Source organism: Prunus dulcis, chromosome 3, assembly GCF_902201215.1.
Source record: "Prunus dulcis chromosome 3, ALMONDv2, whole genome shotgun sequence".
In the NCBI taxonomy this organism is placed as follows: domain Eukaryota; kingdom Viridiplantae; phylum Streptophyta; class Magnoliopsida; order Rosales; family Rosaceae; genus Prunus; species Prunus dulcis.
Window position 1 is genome coordinate 9,320,430 of NC_047652.1, and position 17,833 is coordinate 9,338,262.

At 34.3% G+C, this 17,833-nt stretch overlaps 2 protein-coding genes across 2 annotated transcripts; both read left to right on the plus strand.

Moving 5' to 3' along the window:
* The first annotated feature begins 10,923 nt into the window (after window positions 1-10,923).
* On the plus strand, window positions 10,924-13,914 carry LOC117623340. Its single transcript, XM_034354281.1, has 7 exons — window positions 10,924-11,233; window positions 12,029-12,125; window positions 12,288-12,350; window positions 12,448-12,495; window positions 12,599-12,652; window positions 13,408-13,465; window positions 13,603-13,914. Exons 2-7 carry the CDS (start codon window positions 12,069-12,071, stop codon window positions 13,644-13,646), a joined length of 324 nt encoding a protein of 107 aa, XP_034210172.1. The 5' UTR covers window positions 10,924-11,233; window positions 12,029-12,068; the 3' UTR covers window positions 13,647-13,914.
* Window positions 13,915-15,814: 1,900 nt separating this feature from the next.
* On the plus strand, window positions 15,815-17,144 carry LOC117622232. The gene is made up of 4 exons (XM_034352829.1): window positions 15,815-16,017; window positions 16,125-16,169; window positions 16,379-16,830; window positions 16,900-17,144. The coding sequence occupies exons 1-3, from the start codon at window positions 15,892-15,894 to the stop codon at window positions 16,820-16,822; spliced, it is 615 nt and encodes a 204-aa protein (XP_034208720.1). The 5' UTR covers window positions 15,815-15,891; the 3' UTR covers window positions 16,823-16,830; window positions 16,900-17,144.
* Window positions 17,145-17,833: the final 689 nt, after the last annotated feature.

Consider the following 17,833-nt stretch of genomic DNA (forward strand, 5'->3'; position numbering starts at 1 on the left):
CATTATTGAGAAGAGAAAATAATATTTTAACTTCTTTGTTCTTCTTTCTTTTTTCTTGTAATAATATATGTAGTAGCAGCAAATATTTTCGTTTCCAATCATAGCACGCCACGTAGAAAAGAAGATTATCCCTTAAAATAATTAATTGAATCAATTTTTTTTTTTTGAGAAATTCTATGGTTGCATTTATAATTCAGCAAACAAAGTCATTAGCCACAAAGGGCCAATACAAACTAGCCACAAAAGGGCTATTACAATAACGGAGCGGTCTAATATCAAAATTAAGAAAATCATGTATGTCTCTACTAACGATCAGGCAAGATCGAAGAAACTCTGACATAGGCATCCCAACTAAGATTGCAAACTTAGAATAAAAAAAAAAAAAGATAAAGCTTGAAAAAACCAAACCATAACAATACAAATAAAACTCTCACTAAGATGAGATGAAAAGCTCTCACAAACGAGAGATGAAAAACTCTCACAAAAGAAGATGTGAAAACTACACAGAGAACCCAAAGAGTCTCTACAACTTATTCCAAACATAAAGAAATTGCAAAAAAGATGGTGGTGGAGATCCGATGTTGAAATGCAGGTGAAGATCCGACGCTGAGCCGCAGCCGCCTATAATGGTTGGATGAAAATCATAACAAAACTAAGACAAATAGGGAAAACCCGTCTCTGAAAATGGGGGAATAAGTGAAAGGAGGAAGAGAGGAAGAAAAAAGGGGAGAGAGGGGAAGAACAATGGCTTCCTCCCCCGTTAAAGTGGAAAAGACTCTAAGAGTGTTTTTTGGGAGAAAGGGGGCTAGGGTTTCAATACTACATTTTTTGTTTCTTTTAGTTTCTTTAATTGAATCAATTTATTTGGCTAATTAATAAGATATTATCTTTATTTAATAAGATAATATCATTAATTCATATATTATCATAATAAAGAGAAGATAATATCATTAATTCAGATATTATCTTAATAAAGAGATATAATCAAGTCCGACTCAATCTCTACGAATTTAGGTAAAGAATAAACTCCCCCTAAACCCTAAAGTTTATTCTCTACAAAACCCTAGCCCCGAGGCTCCTAAAAATAGATGACTTCATTCATCATTCAAGGTACGTCGAAAAACCTACATCTATACCTACGTCGAAAAACCTACATCTATACCTACTTTGAAAAACCTACTCCTAATACCCGAGAAAAATACCCGAAGCTCTCTCTCTCTCTCTCTCCACTCTCCACTCTCCATATTTTCTCCACACGGCTACGGCCACCACACACGGCTATAGCCACCCAGTTCACACCATACATACAACTCCGTACCCTTTGCTTAGCTATTATTTTTCTACAAACACTCAAACTAACTCAGCATCGGAGGGCCTTTGGCCAACACCCCCCGGGTATGGTCTATTTACTTTGGTATTTTTTACAGGAATCGAGGAAGAGAGAAAAGGAAGTCGAAGGTTGAAGGATTTAGGAGCGAATATTCTCCCGCGAAATTATTTGCACAAACAATATATTTCTAAACCCAAAACCAAATGCACAATTATTGCACTTATAGTAATTTTATTCTTTTGAGTTGGAATATAACATATTGTACACACGTCTCTCTTTGTATCTCTCTTATCACATGACTAATCATACGATAGGTAAATTTTTCTTAATTCGTTGGAGAGACAAAATTTCATGAGATAAAGACGCAAAGTCCCACATACTCTAATATGATTTCTCCAATCGTTAACGGAGACCAACACTTTTGGGCATTAACATAAAATTATATTTGTCTTGGAGGTGAACCCAAGTAGGGTTAAATCATGATAAAATAGATAATGTTTGTTGATGCCTAAATTTGGTTCAATAGCAAGACGACCTCTTCGAGATCGAGGTCAAGCAATACGTCCAGAGCAGATCAGCATGACCAACCAAGTCGTCCTACATAACTTACAAAATAGAAGACCTAATGGTGGGTGACACCAGTGTGGTGCCGGTATGGCATCTGATGCTTAAGTCAATCGAGTGTTTGAAAGCAAAGTGCACAATATATTGTGGTGCTTAGAATTGCATAACTTTGAAGAAGGGTCTTTTCAGCTTTTTATATCATCTTAGAATACCTAGTCCTTCTCATAGTAGAACTCTAGAATAACATAGTCCTCCTCGAACTAGGACTCCAGAACAACCTAGTCTTCATCGAACTAGGACTCCATTTAGATAGGCGTCTTGGTGAACTTGAAGTGTCATAGTTTCTCTAGGATTATAAGTCTTCTTGGTGAACACCACGTAAATTAGGTTGATGTCAGCCTCACCTACAACTTGAAGCGTCCTAGTTTCTCTAGGATTATAAATCCTCTTGGTGGACACCAAGTAAATTAGGCTAATGTCAGCCTCACCCACATGACCCAAGCTCATGGACCAATGTGCTTACAACCCCACCAGAGTCAAGGTGAAAAAATATATGGTGATCAACTCAACCCCAGCTTGACCACTAGTATTGAGCTCAACCTGACCACCAGGATCCGAGCTCAGCTCAAGCATTTGTGTCTTAGCCCAACTTGGCCTAGAGGTATTTTACCTCACAAATAGAAGTCTCTCACATCCAGGGGCGGCCCTGGGGTGGTGCAAGTGGCGCCATTGCACAAGGTCCCTAATTTTTTTAGGAACCCACAAAAAAAAAAAAAAATCCTTTTTATTATAGGAATGGTATATATACTTTAGCCAATTTGGCTATAGTTTTGTATGGGAAGTTGCATTTTCAATAGTTTGGCCAATTTGACAATATTAAATTTTAAAATTTTTTTTTTTTTTTTGGGAATGCTAACAACTTTCTCTCTAACCTTCTCCTTTAGACCTTCTCCCTTTTCCTCATGACATGTGCTATTCTCATTACACTTAAAACAATGTCATTAATGCATTATACAAGCTAACTTTTGCTTTCCAAGTTTACCCTATTCAATTTATCTATGTATATATTTATTTTTTGACAACTTTCTTACTATCTTAATAAAAAAAATTTTAAAAATTTTAAAAAAAATTTAACGTCAGTTATTTTTGGGTCTTTGCTTCTTTTTTGTACAGGTTTTGGCTCTCCTCTAAGCCTTTTGCCTTGGGTTGTTATAAATGTTTGTCTTCATGACCATTAAAAAATAATAAAAATAGAGTAGAGCAACATATTATAGCCGTTTGTATAATATATATGCAGACCACTCTTTCGTTTTTCTTATGTTAATCTAAACTGTAATTTATTTATTTATTTTCATATTGAATTTCGATTTTGATGATTTTTTATTCTTTTCCTTTTATATATTTTATCTCAAGCCTATGTTGTTAGGGGATATTTTGGTTTATTTAGTAGTATAAAAAAAATGCAATCAAGCAATTTCCTTTATTAAAAAAAAAAAAGTTTGTCTGTAAACTCTATACCATTGGGGTTCTTACGGATGTGAATGACGTCTTTTTTATATATATAATAGAAAATTAAAATTTCTTTTGTGTTAAAAAAGAGAGGAAAGCAGACATTTTCTTTCAAAAAAATAACTTACGTTATAAATAAAAATAAATTTTTTTTAAATTAAGATGTTAAGAGAGTTGTTTAAAAAAAAATTTAATTAATTGAATAGGGTAAACTTGGAAAGCAAAAGTTAGCTTGTATAATGCATTAATGACATTGTTTTAAGTGTAATGAGAATGACACATGTCATGAGAACAAGAGAGAATGTCCAAAGGAAAAGATTAGAGAGAAGGTTGCTAGCATTCCCCCTTTTTTTTTTTTTTTTTAAGTCTCAAACGGCACCATGAGTCCCCAAGTCTTCATAAAAAAAGCTTGACGAAAGGACTTGGACAGTGTCATGACTATGTCACCTCTTTTTTTTTTTTTTTTTTTTTTTTTTGAATCACATATTCACGATTAGGCTATGTCATGGCTCTTAATTATTTGAAATTGGGGGCGTCACTTTTTTTGCTTTTCTAATTTTGGTTTAAACGAGAGACGTGACGTTACTCAAGTCGTCGCATGTCTTTTACTCCTTCTGGTCTTTTGTGTTTATGCGGCCTTTTGCAGTTGTGCATAGATTTTCCCTAATGGCCAAAAACAAAAGAGAAAAGCTTATCCATTCTTGTTTTGCTACAAAAAGTTTAACTCGTGAATTATACATGTGAAGTTTAGGGCTACATAGCAAAATAAAGTTGTTATGGCTTTGGCCATTATAGCCCTTGGCTCAATGGTTTATTTATTTATTTTTAATTTTAGAATTAAGAATAAGAAAATGAGTCTAGTCGTGTCTCATAAAAATAGAATATATTTTTCATTTTTATTTTTATCTTTATTTAATGAATAGTTTTATTTGATAATATTTTTATTAACTAAGGACATTTTGTAGTATTTTGTCATACTAAAAAAATCGTAAAACTTAAGAGAAATTTTCTAAACTTGTTTTCAATCCAAACTCTTGAGTCGCATCGCTTAACAAAATTAAACTTGTTTAATCTCAAGGAAGAGATCCTTGGATTCTTAGGCTTTTTGGTACAACACATAAAATGCCAGATCTAGAGGTAATTAAATTTCACATTTAGGAAAAGTGGTTGTCTTTTCTAAAGGTATTGAAATTCAAGGATATGACATGGGTTGGGTGCATGTTATCTACTACTTCTGTGTACGTTTTGAAGTTGAAATCAATTTGCATCACTCATTTTGACTTATGAGCTAAATTCCAAAAATAAGGTACCAGATAATTCAAACAAATATACAAAAATCCTTCGCAAGATGAAGAAATATACAAAAATCCTTCGCAAGATGAAGAGGCTCACGAGTCACGCGTGCTTGTTGTTTTTATTGTTTTTATTTTTTTATTTTTTATGATTTGACTCTCTGTAATTTCGATAAATTTTGAAATGTCTATGATGATAATCCAACCGTCAATCAAGTTCCAATTTTACAACTGATTTTTATTGTAGAGACGATTTTTAAATGAGGATATAAAATTAAATGATTCAAAAAATTAACTCTCATCTAACTTTTAGACGATGTCAAAATGATCTATTTTTTGAATAAAAAGAGTCTTCTATTTAGTTAAACAAACCCAAATAATAAAAATCTATTGGACCACTAGAGATCTGCAAGGATAGGAATTGTAAGTGTGAAGATTGAAAGCACACTCAACAAAAGTTGACCTTAATACAATTCAATAGATTTGCCCAATAAAAAAGGGCAAGAAGAAAGAAGGCAATCTGTGTAAATGGACGGCAGTGGCATGACGTGTATCATGTACTTAGAAGAAAAATCTACATCCATGGAAAAAGAGAGAGAGGCGTGGCCAATGCACAGGCACAAATACAATGAATGTATGGGTCCTCAGAAGCTGCGGGAAACACAGCTTTCTCACCATACATCTGGCATCAATACATAAAGAGTTGGTGAGTGGCATCGGAGGAAAGGAAATGAAATGCTATTAAATTAAGCATGCATTGAATTCTCAGAGTTATATATTTTCTTTATTTGAGTTTTTTTATTTTTTATTTTTATTTTTTATGTTAAAGATGTTCTTATTTTAAGAAAACGATAGAGTCCAATAATTGAAGCTTTTATTATATAGTATTCAGATTGGGAGCTTTTAGGTCATATAAAATGTACAGCAACAAAAATATTGTTAGTTAATGCATGAATTATTCAGATTAGAGCAGATTTTAGGAGAAATTATTTCCTATGTTATTTCTCAAGAGATGAAAAATGAAGATTCATTTATCATGTTTAGTAATGCTGGGAAAGTAATCTGGAGATATCACTTTATTTCATTTTTCATGTTTGTTTTAAGTAGAAATGGAAAATAAAGTTTGTATAATTTTTCAATTATACCCATATTAAATCAAATAAAAAACAAATGCATTAAATGATATATATTGCAATTCTAAATTGTTAATGTAAACAAAATAATCATGAAAAATGTGCATTTAATGTTGGCTCATTTCTCAAACTTTCTTATTAAGAGGAAAAACAAAACCCAATAAGGGAGGAGGGTTTCACTTTCTCCCTACTTTTCTATGTGTCAGCAACCATTTCCTATGCAGCCATGCTTGGACTTACTAAACATGAAAAATCAATTGATTTCTCATCCCCAAACTTCCTTTCTCATAACCAAACAGACCTTAAAGCATGAAAGCAAGGAGATGCACTAGAACCAGACACGTATACATCTCTTACATACTTTTATACATTTGAGATATATAAAAATAAAAATAAAAAAACAAAGACAAAAAGAAAATATTATTTTTGTTAAATTGATAATTAGGAAAGCTTCTAACCTTATCCCAAAGAAGGTAAGATTCTCTATGGATTAGGTTTTTGGTAACGTTTGGGGCCCAGAAAGACTGCCCGTTTTGGATTTTAAAAATGGATAAAATGTGAATGAAACTTTGGAGCAAACAAAGACATTCATATAATGACAAGTTGGCAATTAGATAGAATCTGATGTGTTTCCATCAGCTGGTGCCTCAGGCATCTATGTATTTGCACACCATTCTTTTATTTTATTTTTAATTATTATTATTTTAATAGACATTTGTATTTTACATCTTGTCTTCAACTGAAAATTTCTAGGGCTACTTCGAAGTTTATATGTTCTTGGGCTTCGAATTAATATAAATATTGGTTGAGCCTGGGCCTGAAAATTTCAAGATTTATATAAGTCAGAGCATGAAATCCAATGGGATATATGATAGTGGGAGGTAGGTTCTTTTATTTTTATTTTTATTTTTGGATAGTGTGAGAAGATTTTTTAGATTTCGTAACTAGACAAGGAAAAAGTGGATCGGCCTTGATATCTTGCATCATAAGAAATCTTGACTTCTAAGCAAGCCATTGTGCTCTAAGTGGGAATTGGCATGAATTGGTTCTTTTCTACGCTTTGCTTGATTAAGGACTTAAATATCTCACATGTGCGATGTAGAACTCGAATAAACATAACAATAAAGATAAAGCATATTGAAAAGATAACTTGTATTATTCATAAAATTGTCTGAATGGGCATTACAAGCTGAAGAAAGAAAAATGAGTTCGATTTGACTGAAAGACAACATAAGGAAAATGAATTGAACTGCGTGAAACTGGAAATCCTACATCAAAGAATGGATGAAGGCATAGCAAATAAAAAGAGATTCCTCATGAGTTTTCAATTGGAAATTACAAAAGTGAAAGCAAAAATGCTATTGAGAAACTTGAGACCAAGTTGAATCTTGTTTGAGAGATTGATTATGTTTGTTGTTTTCAGCCTCATTTTTCTGATAATATAGTTCCACTTGATGGCATAGTGACAACAAGAGTATAGCTTGGCTATTAGGGAGTAGCTACCTATCAATCCTTGCTAAAATTAAGCAAAGCCCGCTTGAATTCGGAATGATGGAAGTTAGTAGAGAAACCAACAGTTGTGTAGGATTTGGTTGGGTTTTAGACATAAGCTCTTAGACCATCTTCAACTAAATTTTCAGTTTTGAGCCCAAAATTCTTCTTCAACTCATGTATTTTGGGGGGTGGAAATTTGAGAAATGTGAAATTTGGGGTAGAATTCCAGTCCAAGTTTTGCCTAAACTGGTAATTTGTGTGGAGCCCAAAGCTCTATTTTGCAGCCCATGTGAAGAGGAAAAAGAGGTGGGCCCCGCATGACAGCAAAGCTATCTGGCCGGCAGTCCTTTTGAGCAACACATGGCAACTTTAGGAGAGAAAGACGTTGGAATCCAATGGTTGAAAAAAACTGGGTAGTTTTTTTTATTTATTGCAAAAGCTGGGGCAGTATTTGTTTTTATTTTTAAGTGAAATTCTATTATGCTTTGGAATTTTAATTTATTTAGGTTAAAATGTTCACAAAATTAAATTACCAAGGTTGAAACAAAAATAATGTCAAGCAAAATTAACCAAAAAAAAAAAATGAGTTAATCATTCTTAAACAATTTAATAAAGTTATGGACTCAAATTACTTAACATGTACTTTCAAGCTAAACCCACGTGAAAAATGGAAGCAAAACCCCCTTCTTATTTGGACCCATTCTCACATGTCCTAATTCCTTTGTTTTGGAAAACAAAGCCTCAGGCCCAGTTCACTACTTATTTCTTTTAAAGCCATGAACTTGGCCCATAGTCAATCCGACCCAAACAATTTGCTAGGCATCATTTTACATTTACTTAATCGCACGTCATAATTTTGGAAGCATGCATTGTGTGCTAGTAAGGTTCTTAATTGTAGAAATAGTTACCTTCTTCGTTTGATGAAGGTTAACTTTTTATACAGTCGTTGGGTGATTAGTTTCTTGCCATTGAAAGCTACGTGGCATATGCCTATTGGGTCAGTTGAGTACCATTAGCTCGCCCATTGTGTTCATTGGCTGTTTGACTTGGGACGTGATATAATTAAGGGGTTTAATGCATGTGATATTTTCCCATTACCTACATAATAGTTATAATGGATTGTGACCAAAGCCGGCCCTCGGTTTTCTAAAGCCTAGGGTAAATTTTCTCAAGTGTGGCCCTTTATACAAATTAAACACTAAAATTATAAGAATTTATGAAAGATAAAGAAGAATACTTTGGGGCCTCATTAAAACCTTGTTTGGGGAAAACCCAATGGGACAAAACCCCAAACGAAGGAAAAAGAGTACCCTGCATAGTAAACATTGCATTCACAAACAAAAACCAACTTTGGTTTGTTTAACAACCTGGATTTTGAGTATATTTTCTTCAACTTGAAACTTCCAATTATAAAGAATAAGAATAAGATCCAAGTTTTCTGTTGAATCAAATAATAAAGAAAAAAAATTAATTAATAAAGATATGTATTACAATTTACAAAATTTATACATCTATATCTATCTATAAATAAAAAAAATTACCTTCAAAGAAAGGCAATGGTCTAGCTTGTAGATGATTTGTTTTCCAACTCTTTGTTGGAGAAGATGAGAATCACACCAAAACAAAAAAAAACAAAAAATGCTTGGGTTATGACCTTCTGAGAAGGTCTGATATGTCATGAAGGGGCTTTTTTTTCATCTTTTTATTTTTGGGCTAAGAAGGTTTTTTTTTTTTTTTTTTTTTTTTTAAATTTAAAAAAAAAAAATTTAATGTGTCGTGAAGAGTTTTGTTGGTTTCCCATATGTTTTTGTTGTTTGTTTAATGTTCCTATTATATAATTAAGCGTTAATTTTAACCTAGCCTATTAAGTTTCTTTGAAACTCTATAAAAACCGTTAATTTGGCTTCCTCTTTGGTACAGGTATGGCTCCTTCTAGGCGGTTTGGCTTTTCTCTTTTATTATATATATATAAGTCGGGAATGGCAAAACAATAATATCTCGGTTTCATGTAAGTGTTTTGTTACTTTTTAAAATACATAACATTATTTTATTGTTTTTTCTAAATTGACAAAATTCCCTGTATATAGTTGACAAATTATTGTGGGGAGGGATATATAGTACACACATGTTTAAGCCCAACCAATAGGATTGAGATGGGTGAAAAATGTAAGTTTGAAAAAATCCAAATTGGTTTGGTTCAGTTTGACCGAAGAATTTAAAATTTTATATTGTACATCAAAGCACGTTCAACACCAATTTTTTATTTTATTTTAATAAACCCGCATCAAACCGGCTCGACTAATTTGATTGATCGAGTGTATTAATCTGGGTTGGAAATGCCCAGCCCTTAGACAACATTGACGTGGGGAATGAAAATTGATGATTACATTGATTTTTTTATTTTTTTCTTGAATACAAGCGATAATTTAAATTATAAGGGGATGAAGTTTCACGGACTTTAAGTCGAGATTCTTTTTGGTTGAATTATGAATGCAATCCCAGAATTTTTCAAAAAAAAAGAAAAAAGAAAAGACATCGTTGGCGATGATTACATTGATTAATTTGCAATGTAGAGTACCAAAATGATCATCAAAACTAGGGTAGGCATCAAGACAAGAAAACAAGAACACTAAGTCGTATCTGACGGAAAAAATGGTATTGACTAAGAAGTCAACAAACCAGCATCGAACTGACCGAACTGGGTCAATCGTTCGATGTCGATTTCACACCTTACAAAACTGGAGACCGGACCGATTGTGTATTATTATTATTATTATTATTATATTTTTATCTTTTTAAAAATTATTTTAGTATAATGTTAAATTTCTAATCCCATAATTAATTCCCTAAGCCTAACTTCAAACCACCTCCATTTTCTAGGCTCAATCATCTCTCTTTGCATGAAATTGGGTCATTAGTGAATTTTTAAGCACAAAAAAAATAAAATTTTAGTTGGAATTTAAAAAATATAGTAAAAAAACAGAAAAACCGAAAGCCACACTAGAAACTAGGGGTGGGCAGGGTCCGATTCTCACCTCAAACCAAAACTGGAATTGGTATTATTTAACCAGTTCGGTTCAAGTAAATTTTTGTTTAAAAACCAGCCGGTTCGATTTTGACCGCTTCTAATTTTGAACTGAATTATTAATTTATTAATTTTTTTAAAATAAAAATTATAATAAATAAATTTTTTTTTTTTTTTTTTGGGTTTGAAAATTAACAAATGATCCAATTCATGCAATGAGAAATTTCTTGAAATTGAACTTGAAAAAATATTAATTATAAAACTAAAAATACAGCATTGGATTTTAAAAATTTGTAAAAAAAAATAAAATACAACTGGTCTGATTTGGTGCGATGTGAAATTGAAGCCAAAATCAGTTGAAACCGGTTCAGTTCAATTTGTTGACTTTTTGGTAAATCGATTCTTTTTTATATGTTTTTTTTTTTCCGTCAGTCTGATTCGGTGTTCCAGTTTTTCGGTCTAGAAGGCCCATAGCAGCCAGAAACGGTTTAAATCGAACCAATCGAAAAACTGGACTAAACCCCACAAATTGAATAGTAACAATTCTAGTTTAAGATAAAAATCTAACCGAACCAGACCGCGCCCCCCCTAATCAAAACCCTGTTAATAAACTGTTTATCGTTTTTGTTAGCCCATGATTTAACCAAAGAAAACGCGTTAAGTCAGTTACCAGAAAATGACAGACTAAAATAATTGATCCAGGATAATCAAGTTCAGCACTACCACCAATTGTAGAAACAGTCCTCGCACCACGTGACGAGATCTCCTCCTTCTTCCCCAACCCCACACCATTTTAAACCCTATTCCTCCTATCTCTCTCTCTCTCCGTCTCTCTCGAGCTAAGATTCGCTTTCTCTCTCTAGATTTTGATCTAGATCGTTTTCAGGTACGAATCCTTGACGCCCTATTTTTAATTTTTTTTTAATTTTGTAAATTTAAGTTGCATTTCCAAAGATTTCTTTTGCTTCTCATTCTCCAAAATTTGATGATGGATTTGTATTAAACCACAGCTCGATCAGATCTAGATATTGAAATAAATGTGTAATTGAATATAATCATTAGCTCACTTTTAATATTAATTTTTTGTTGTTGTAGAATTTTCACCAAAATTTTCGTTTTTATATTGTTCAATGTTTTATCAACATGGATTAAATTTGTTCAGAATATTAATTTTTTGGGTTTTGTTTTTCTAGTAGACAATAAAGGTAACTGTTATTGTCATTATTTTTCCATAATTTTCAAGGAAATTGAGGTGAACGTTAAGTTAATTGAGATCTATACACATGATTTTAGTTTGCACTTGCTGGTTTTAGCTGATTGAACTTTCTTTGAAGGAACTATGGACCCACTTGAGAAATAGAATGAATAAGATATTCTTAGAGCATTGCCTGGAATAAGTTTGGGGGTTTAGACCATGTAGGTTTCATGCCAAGGAGATTGTCTAAAATCTTTCTGGTTGACAGTGTCTCTTTTTTAATGACTAAATTGCCAATATACTTATGAGAGTACTAATGTTAGTATTGAATTGTTTTTCTTCTGAAATTATATGTCTCTAATTCATTGAGTCTATTTTCTCTTATTTTAATGTGCTTGCAAAATGGGGGTTTATATTTGATGCATTGTGAATTAACTTCACGGGGTACTTGTTGATGACATATAAATAACTAGTATGGTGTTGCAGCTGGTATTTGCTAGGGTGGGGTGAGGACTTTATTCTGGGAATGGAGGATGGCAAAGAGCAGCGAGTGGATGAGTCTGAAAAATCATCGCCACAGGAGGTTGTGTTCAAACTCTGGTTATGCAAGATGCATAATGCCTGTTTTTTTGTTTTTGGTGTCTAGAAAGCTTATTTACTGCTGAGGAAATTCGTATTGAAAATTATTTGTACAGAAATCGTTGTATTGATATAGAGGTTTGACCAAAGTTTATTCTTTTCTTAGGAGGAAGCTATAAAGAAAAAATATGGTGGCATTATTCCCAAAAAACCACCACTAATTTCCAAGGTGATTTTTGAATTGGATATTGCTCTCATTTTATGTCTGTGGTTCCAGTTATAAAGTTTGTACTAGATTTTATCTGAGACTTTGAATTTGATCTCAGGACCATGAACGTGCTTACTTCGATTCTGCTGATTGGGCTCTTGGAAAGGTACTTTTCCCAGCACTGTAGATGAACTTTTTAATTACAGCAGTGGGAAATCTCTACTATGCGAATTACTTCATATCATTTGATTCTTTTTGGATGATAACAGCAAGGTGTTGACAAGCCAAAAGGACCACTTGAAGCCCTTCGGCCAAAATTACAGGTATCATTCCCATTTTCAATAGAGGTTGTCTCCACTTTTAACTTTCTGTTTTGGCTGTCCTCTACACATTTTCAATACTTTATACTTTGTCTTAGATGATAGTTTGCGGGCTTCTTGAGCCAAGTTTTGTGGCATGTTGGGAACTCCGTATTTAAAAATATACATTCTGTCATGTCAACTAGTTGACTGCTATGAACTGATTACCTGTGCTAAAAAGTAGATGAAATTACTTGACTTTATTATTGGTGGTTTGGTTGAATATAAGTGCTGTTCCAATGTTTTCATTAGGCCATAACTAGGGGCAATGTAGATTAGATCAAGCTTTTGGATGAGATGGCAAACTTTTATTGGGCCTGATGACATTTTATAATGTTTTCCTTAAAATATTATACTAGTGTCCACCAAAGTATATTGGTTTAAGTTTAATGCAACAGATGATGCTGTTCTCTTTCAGAATTATTGCGTATATTATAGCACATGCCAAATAGTGGCATTTTAAGCACACTGAAAGAAGTTGCTAGAATTGGAACACTTCCTGTATGGAGAAAGAAAAAAAAATCAAGTAGATAAACTCTGCAAAAGAATCCTTCTTTTTTTTTTTTTTTCGATACATGATTATTTCAATTGATGTCAAACTGATATCCCCCTCCCCTCCCCTTCTTACCAGTTTTACAGAAGAAACGAGATAATTTACATATTGCGTTGTTCTCTGTAGTTATTTTTCGGCCTCTTTAATGCTCTTTTTCATGCTTCAGCCCACACAGCAGCAAACACGATACAGAAAGTCTCCATGTGCTCCATCAGATGGTGAAGGTATGCTAATCTTTAGAACTCTGTAAATCTGTTTCGGCTAGGTACTTAATCTTTCCATGTTGTTTTTCCCAACCAGAAGAAAAGTAAAAAAAGAAAGAAAAGAAAAGCCATTTACCTTTTTGTTCTAATTTATGTAGATGGAGGAAGTGCTCCTTCTGAGGATTCAGCTGCCAATGAATGAGAGTGCTTTTGGTCTTTTAATCCTCTGAGACCTATCAACTGTTATTATGGTACCTATATTGGTGATGGATGATATTCCTGTTGTTCCTGAAAACAAACTTGGTGAAGATGATGTGAACTTAAGCTATAATGAAAAAAGAGAAATGCATTACACCAACATTACTACAGTTGAAACTAATCCATAACTTCTGGTGTTCCAAGTTTTGTTATGGAACATTATTGCTTTCGTTATTAATGATGGAAGAGCTATTTGCAAAATTCTAAAAATTTATGAGTTTTCAGCTCCGTATTTAGGGCTTAGCTTAAGACTGGATTCTTCTGTCTCATAAAAAAATCCAGTTAACGTGTATTGTATTCTGATAAATGCATTTTAGTAGTTTCATAACAAATCATACAGTTTAAAATTTTAAATTTACATAAAAGTTAAAGAAGTCTTATACATTGCCATGGTCGTTGTAATTTGGGGTGTGTTTGTTATTGAATCAGAAAGAGTAATGCTAAGGAAATTACATTATTGTACTACGTTGTGTTTCATCTCTCTGATTTAAGTAGGGTCCATGAATACAAAGTATTTTGCAATCGGAAAATCATATTTGGTTTTTGGAAACCTGAAATCCAATTTAATATTAAAAAAGGGTGTTTAGCAGCCCAAACATGGGGCTATTTTCAGGAAACGATCAAACATTGTTTTCCAAGTATTTTCTTCAAGTCATCGCAACATTGCATGGACGATTCAGGAAGGACGATAGTGTTTCTTCCGTCACTTCTTGAGAAGGAGTCGCCCCTAATGGTCTCGCATTTAGATAAAAATCTCCTTAAAATTGGTCATGTGTCTTGATGTGATCAACTTGAAAATGGTTTTTTCAGAAAAAGAAGAAGAAGCTCATTTTAGTCATGAAACTCATATTTTTTTTCATCTCTTCTCCACTTGTTAGCACATTGGGCATGTTTGGTACACCTTCTAGACTTGGACTGGCTTGTATTAACTTTTTATCCCATGTTTGTTTTACTCGGTACTAATTTTAAGTGGAATTACTAGTGCTGGTCCCACCAAAAACACCTCCTTAGGTGGTGTTACTGAAGCCCGTGTAAAAAAGGGGGACAAATAGTCCCTCGTTATCGTCGGGTGCTGCAACTGTTCCAAACCTCCCACCATTGCAGCCAGAACAAAAATAACTTGCCAAATCAAGATGCATCTCATATTCTTGTATGTATACCATCTCGCTTCTTCATCAAATTTCTGGGAAACAACAAAAATGTTAATAGAAACCCAACTCCAAGAACATTTTAATGCAGATCCATTCAAAACTCAACCCCAAATCCAAAAGTATAAAATTGGACTTCCATTCAAAACTCAGATGATAAGAAAAACCACCATCACAGCCATACGGTTTCTGTTGGCACCAATGGCAGACGACGAAGACTTCATAGCTCGGACTTAGGGTTGTGGGCGACGACGGCTTCTCGAGCAGAGGGAGAAAAGGAGAAGACAAGTAAACGAAGAAAATGAGAGAAAAATTTCAAGATAAAAAAAAACACAGATAAAAAAAAGACTGAGAATAAGAGGAGAAGGAGAGATGATGGAGAAGACGGAGGAGGAAGACGAAGTAGAAAGAGATGCAGAGAGGGAAGAAAAGTTAAAAAAATAAAAAAATAAAAATTCTGCCCCTGTTATTAACAATTTTAAAAATAATAAAACTTAGTCCTAGTCATATACCAAACATAGGACAAATGTAATCCAGCCTAAACCAAGCCAAGTCAATCTATGACAATCCTTAAGTATAGTCCATGTCAAGACAGTCCTGTGTACCAAACGAGGCCTTAGGTTCCATCAAAGAGAGGCAATAGCACTGTTGAGCAAAAGACGTAAGCTTTGCTTTGTGTTAAGGTTGGATAGGTTGTGTTTTGACAAAAACTCACATTTAAAGTTAGTCACGTAACCAATTTTAACGAATATTTTGACGTAATGCAAGAAAGATCTCTTTTACATACTCGTGACTCAACTTAATTGATCCGTGGTTTCCAGCCCTACTTTTTATTTTGGCAACGCAACAAATATTTCACTTGTACATGGTTTGGGTACCTTTATAATAAAAGAACAAAAGATAAGAAAAGGAAGATACTAATTGATAATTAGGCCGGATATGCAAAATTGGATGCGCATATTAACAGAACAGTAGTAGCAGGTCATAAAAAAGGCTCAGAAAACTCAAAAAAGAAAAAAGGAAAAAGCAGAGCTAGCGAAGATGGAGACCGTGAGAGCGAGCAAAGCGAAGACGAAAGGCCTCAACGACAAGCTGTCTCTCGAAGATTACCTTCTCCTCATTCAATCTCACTCCGACCTCCATCTCACCAAAGTTCATCTCAATCAGGTTCTTCCTCTTCTTCTTCTTCTTCGTCTTCTTCATCTAATTTAGTTGCATTTTCCTTTTTATTTCTGAACTAATTTCATCTTCTTTTCGGAATTTTGGTTTTTCAGATCATCAGCATGCACGGTTACAAGAAACTCCACAAAGTTCCCAAGGTAAAATTTCATTCCTTCTTAGCATATGTTTGGTTCCAGAGAAAATTTTATGAATTAGTACTGTAATTTCCTTTCTCGTTTAATTCTTTGTTTTTTCAGTTGAAATTTGCTTGAGATCTTCCCCGATTTTCTCACACTTTCTCGGAAACCAAACGAATCCTAACCAATCACATTTCCCTCTGTTTTTCCCCAATTTTTCTACTCTCAAGAAACTTCTAAACGACGCCGTGAGCACACTGACTCTGGTCGAGCCGAGCCGCTCTACGCTCAGAAAGTACATCTCTCCCTTGGTCATCACTACGCTCGAGGACGTGGTCGCCGACCTCGACCACCTCAACTGGAAAGAGTGCTGCATCACCTCCATCGAAACTCTGAGCTCATGGCAAAACGCCCACTCTTCCCTTCCTCTGACGAGCCCTCAACAGGACGTCGTCCGCTACAGCAAGCATCAACCATCGGCGCTCCTGGCCCTGGATTCGACACCCTACGGCGCCGTTTCTGCTCCTGACGGCGCTTCGCTGCCGTCTAGAGCTTCTGAGACCGCTCGTCATCCAGCGGAGAAATTGGCGCCGAAGAGGAAGAGGAAGACGTCGCCGAGAGGCGGCGGTGGCGCTCATGCTGCTTTGCATTCTGTTTCGTACGGATCGTGCTGACGTCATAGGTAATCGTCACGTTTTGTTTGTGAATTTTATTTTTTTGTCTTTTTTATATTTTAATTTCTTTTTCGCAGCACCCAGAGCAATTTTTTTCAGTCCTTTGCGTTGTCGTGGCGGGAGTTTGCTACAGGATTGGTGCTCCCTCAGTGGGTTAGTTAAGGAGTGAATTTCGTAAAAGGGAAAGGGTATTTCTGTACATTCCTTTCAGACAGTGGTAAACTTGTGTTTTACAGGTAGTACTAAGGGTATTTCAGTCTATTAGCATCACAAATTGCATTCGGATTTCATCCCTAATTGGTGTTAAAAGTATTTATTACCACTTTGTTGCGTTCGTTGTGTGCTATTTCTTCTACCATTCAATTTTTTTTTTTAAATATATTTTTTTTTATGCCTTCAAAGAGGTTCAAGAAAAGCTGCAAACAGTCGCCATATTAATGTGAACATCATAAATAACTTCATACCTAATAGATTGGGCAGGGGCTTAAGCGTAATTAGATATAAATTAAAAATTAAGTATCATGAGGAGATTGGTGAGGAAGCAATCCCAAACCCAAAAGACAACAATCGAAAAATAAGAAACAATTTTCATAAATAGGCAAAATTATCTGAAACCCATCCGTAGAAATTTGGAGTTGGAGCTGGTGACTTGAATGGTATTAAGCTCCCGAGTTGCTTTACTTTTCCGAGAATTTGATGCAGAGACAGAAAAAGAGAACGAAAGAGTTGCAGGTAGAGGAGCCACCAAGAGGTTGGTTATATCAGCAAGAGGCTCCCTCCTTAATCCTATGCTACTACATTTCTGGGAAGATGACCCGTTTTCACGAACCGGGTCGGTCAGCTTTGCCCTTGGGAAGAATGGAGGGATCGTGTTCTCTTTGTTGTTGTGGTCAGGGCAAGCAACGGCCTTCATTTATGATAACTTTGAGAGTCCGAGACAATTTTTTTCCTTCTTTTGATACAAATACAAGCGATATTGGAAGATGGGGAATCGAAACTAGTAACTCTGGT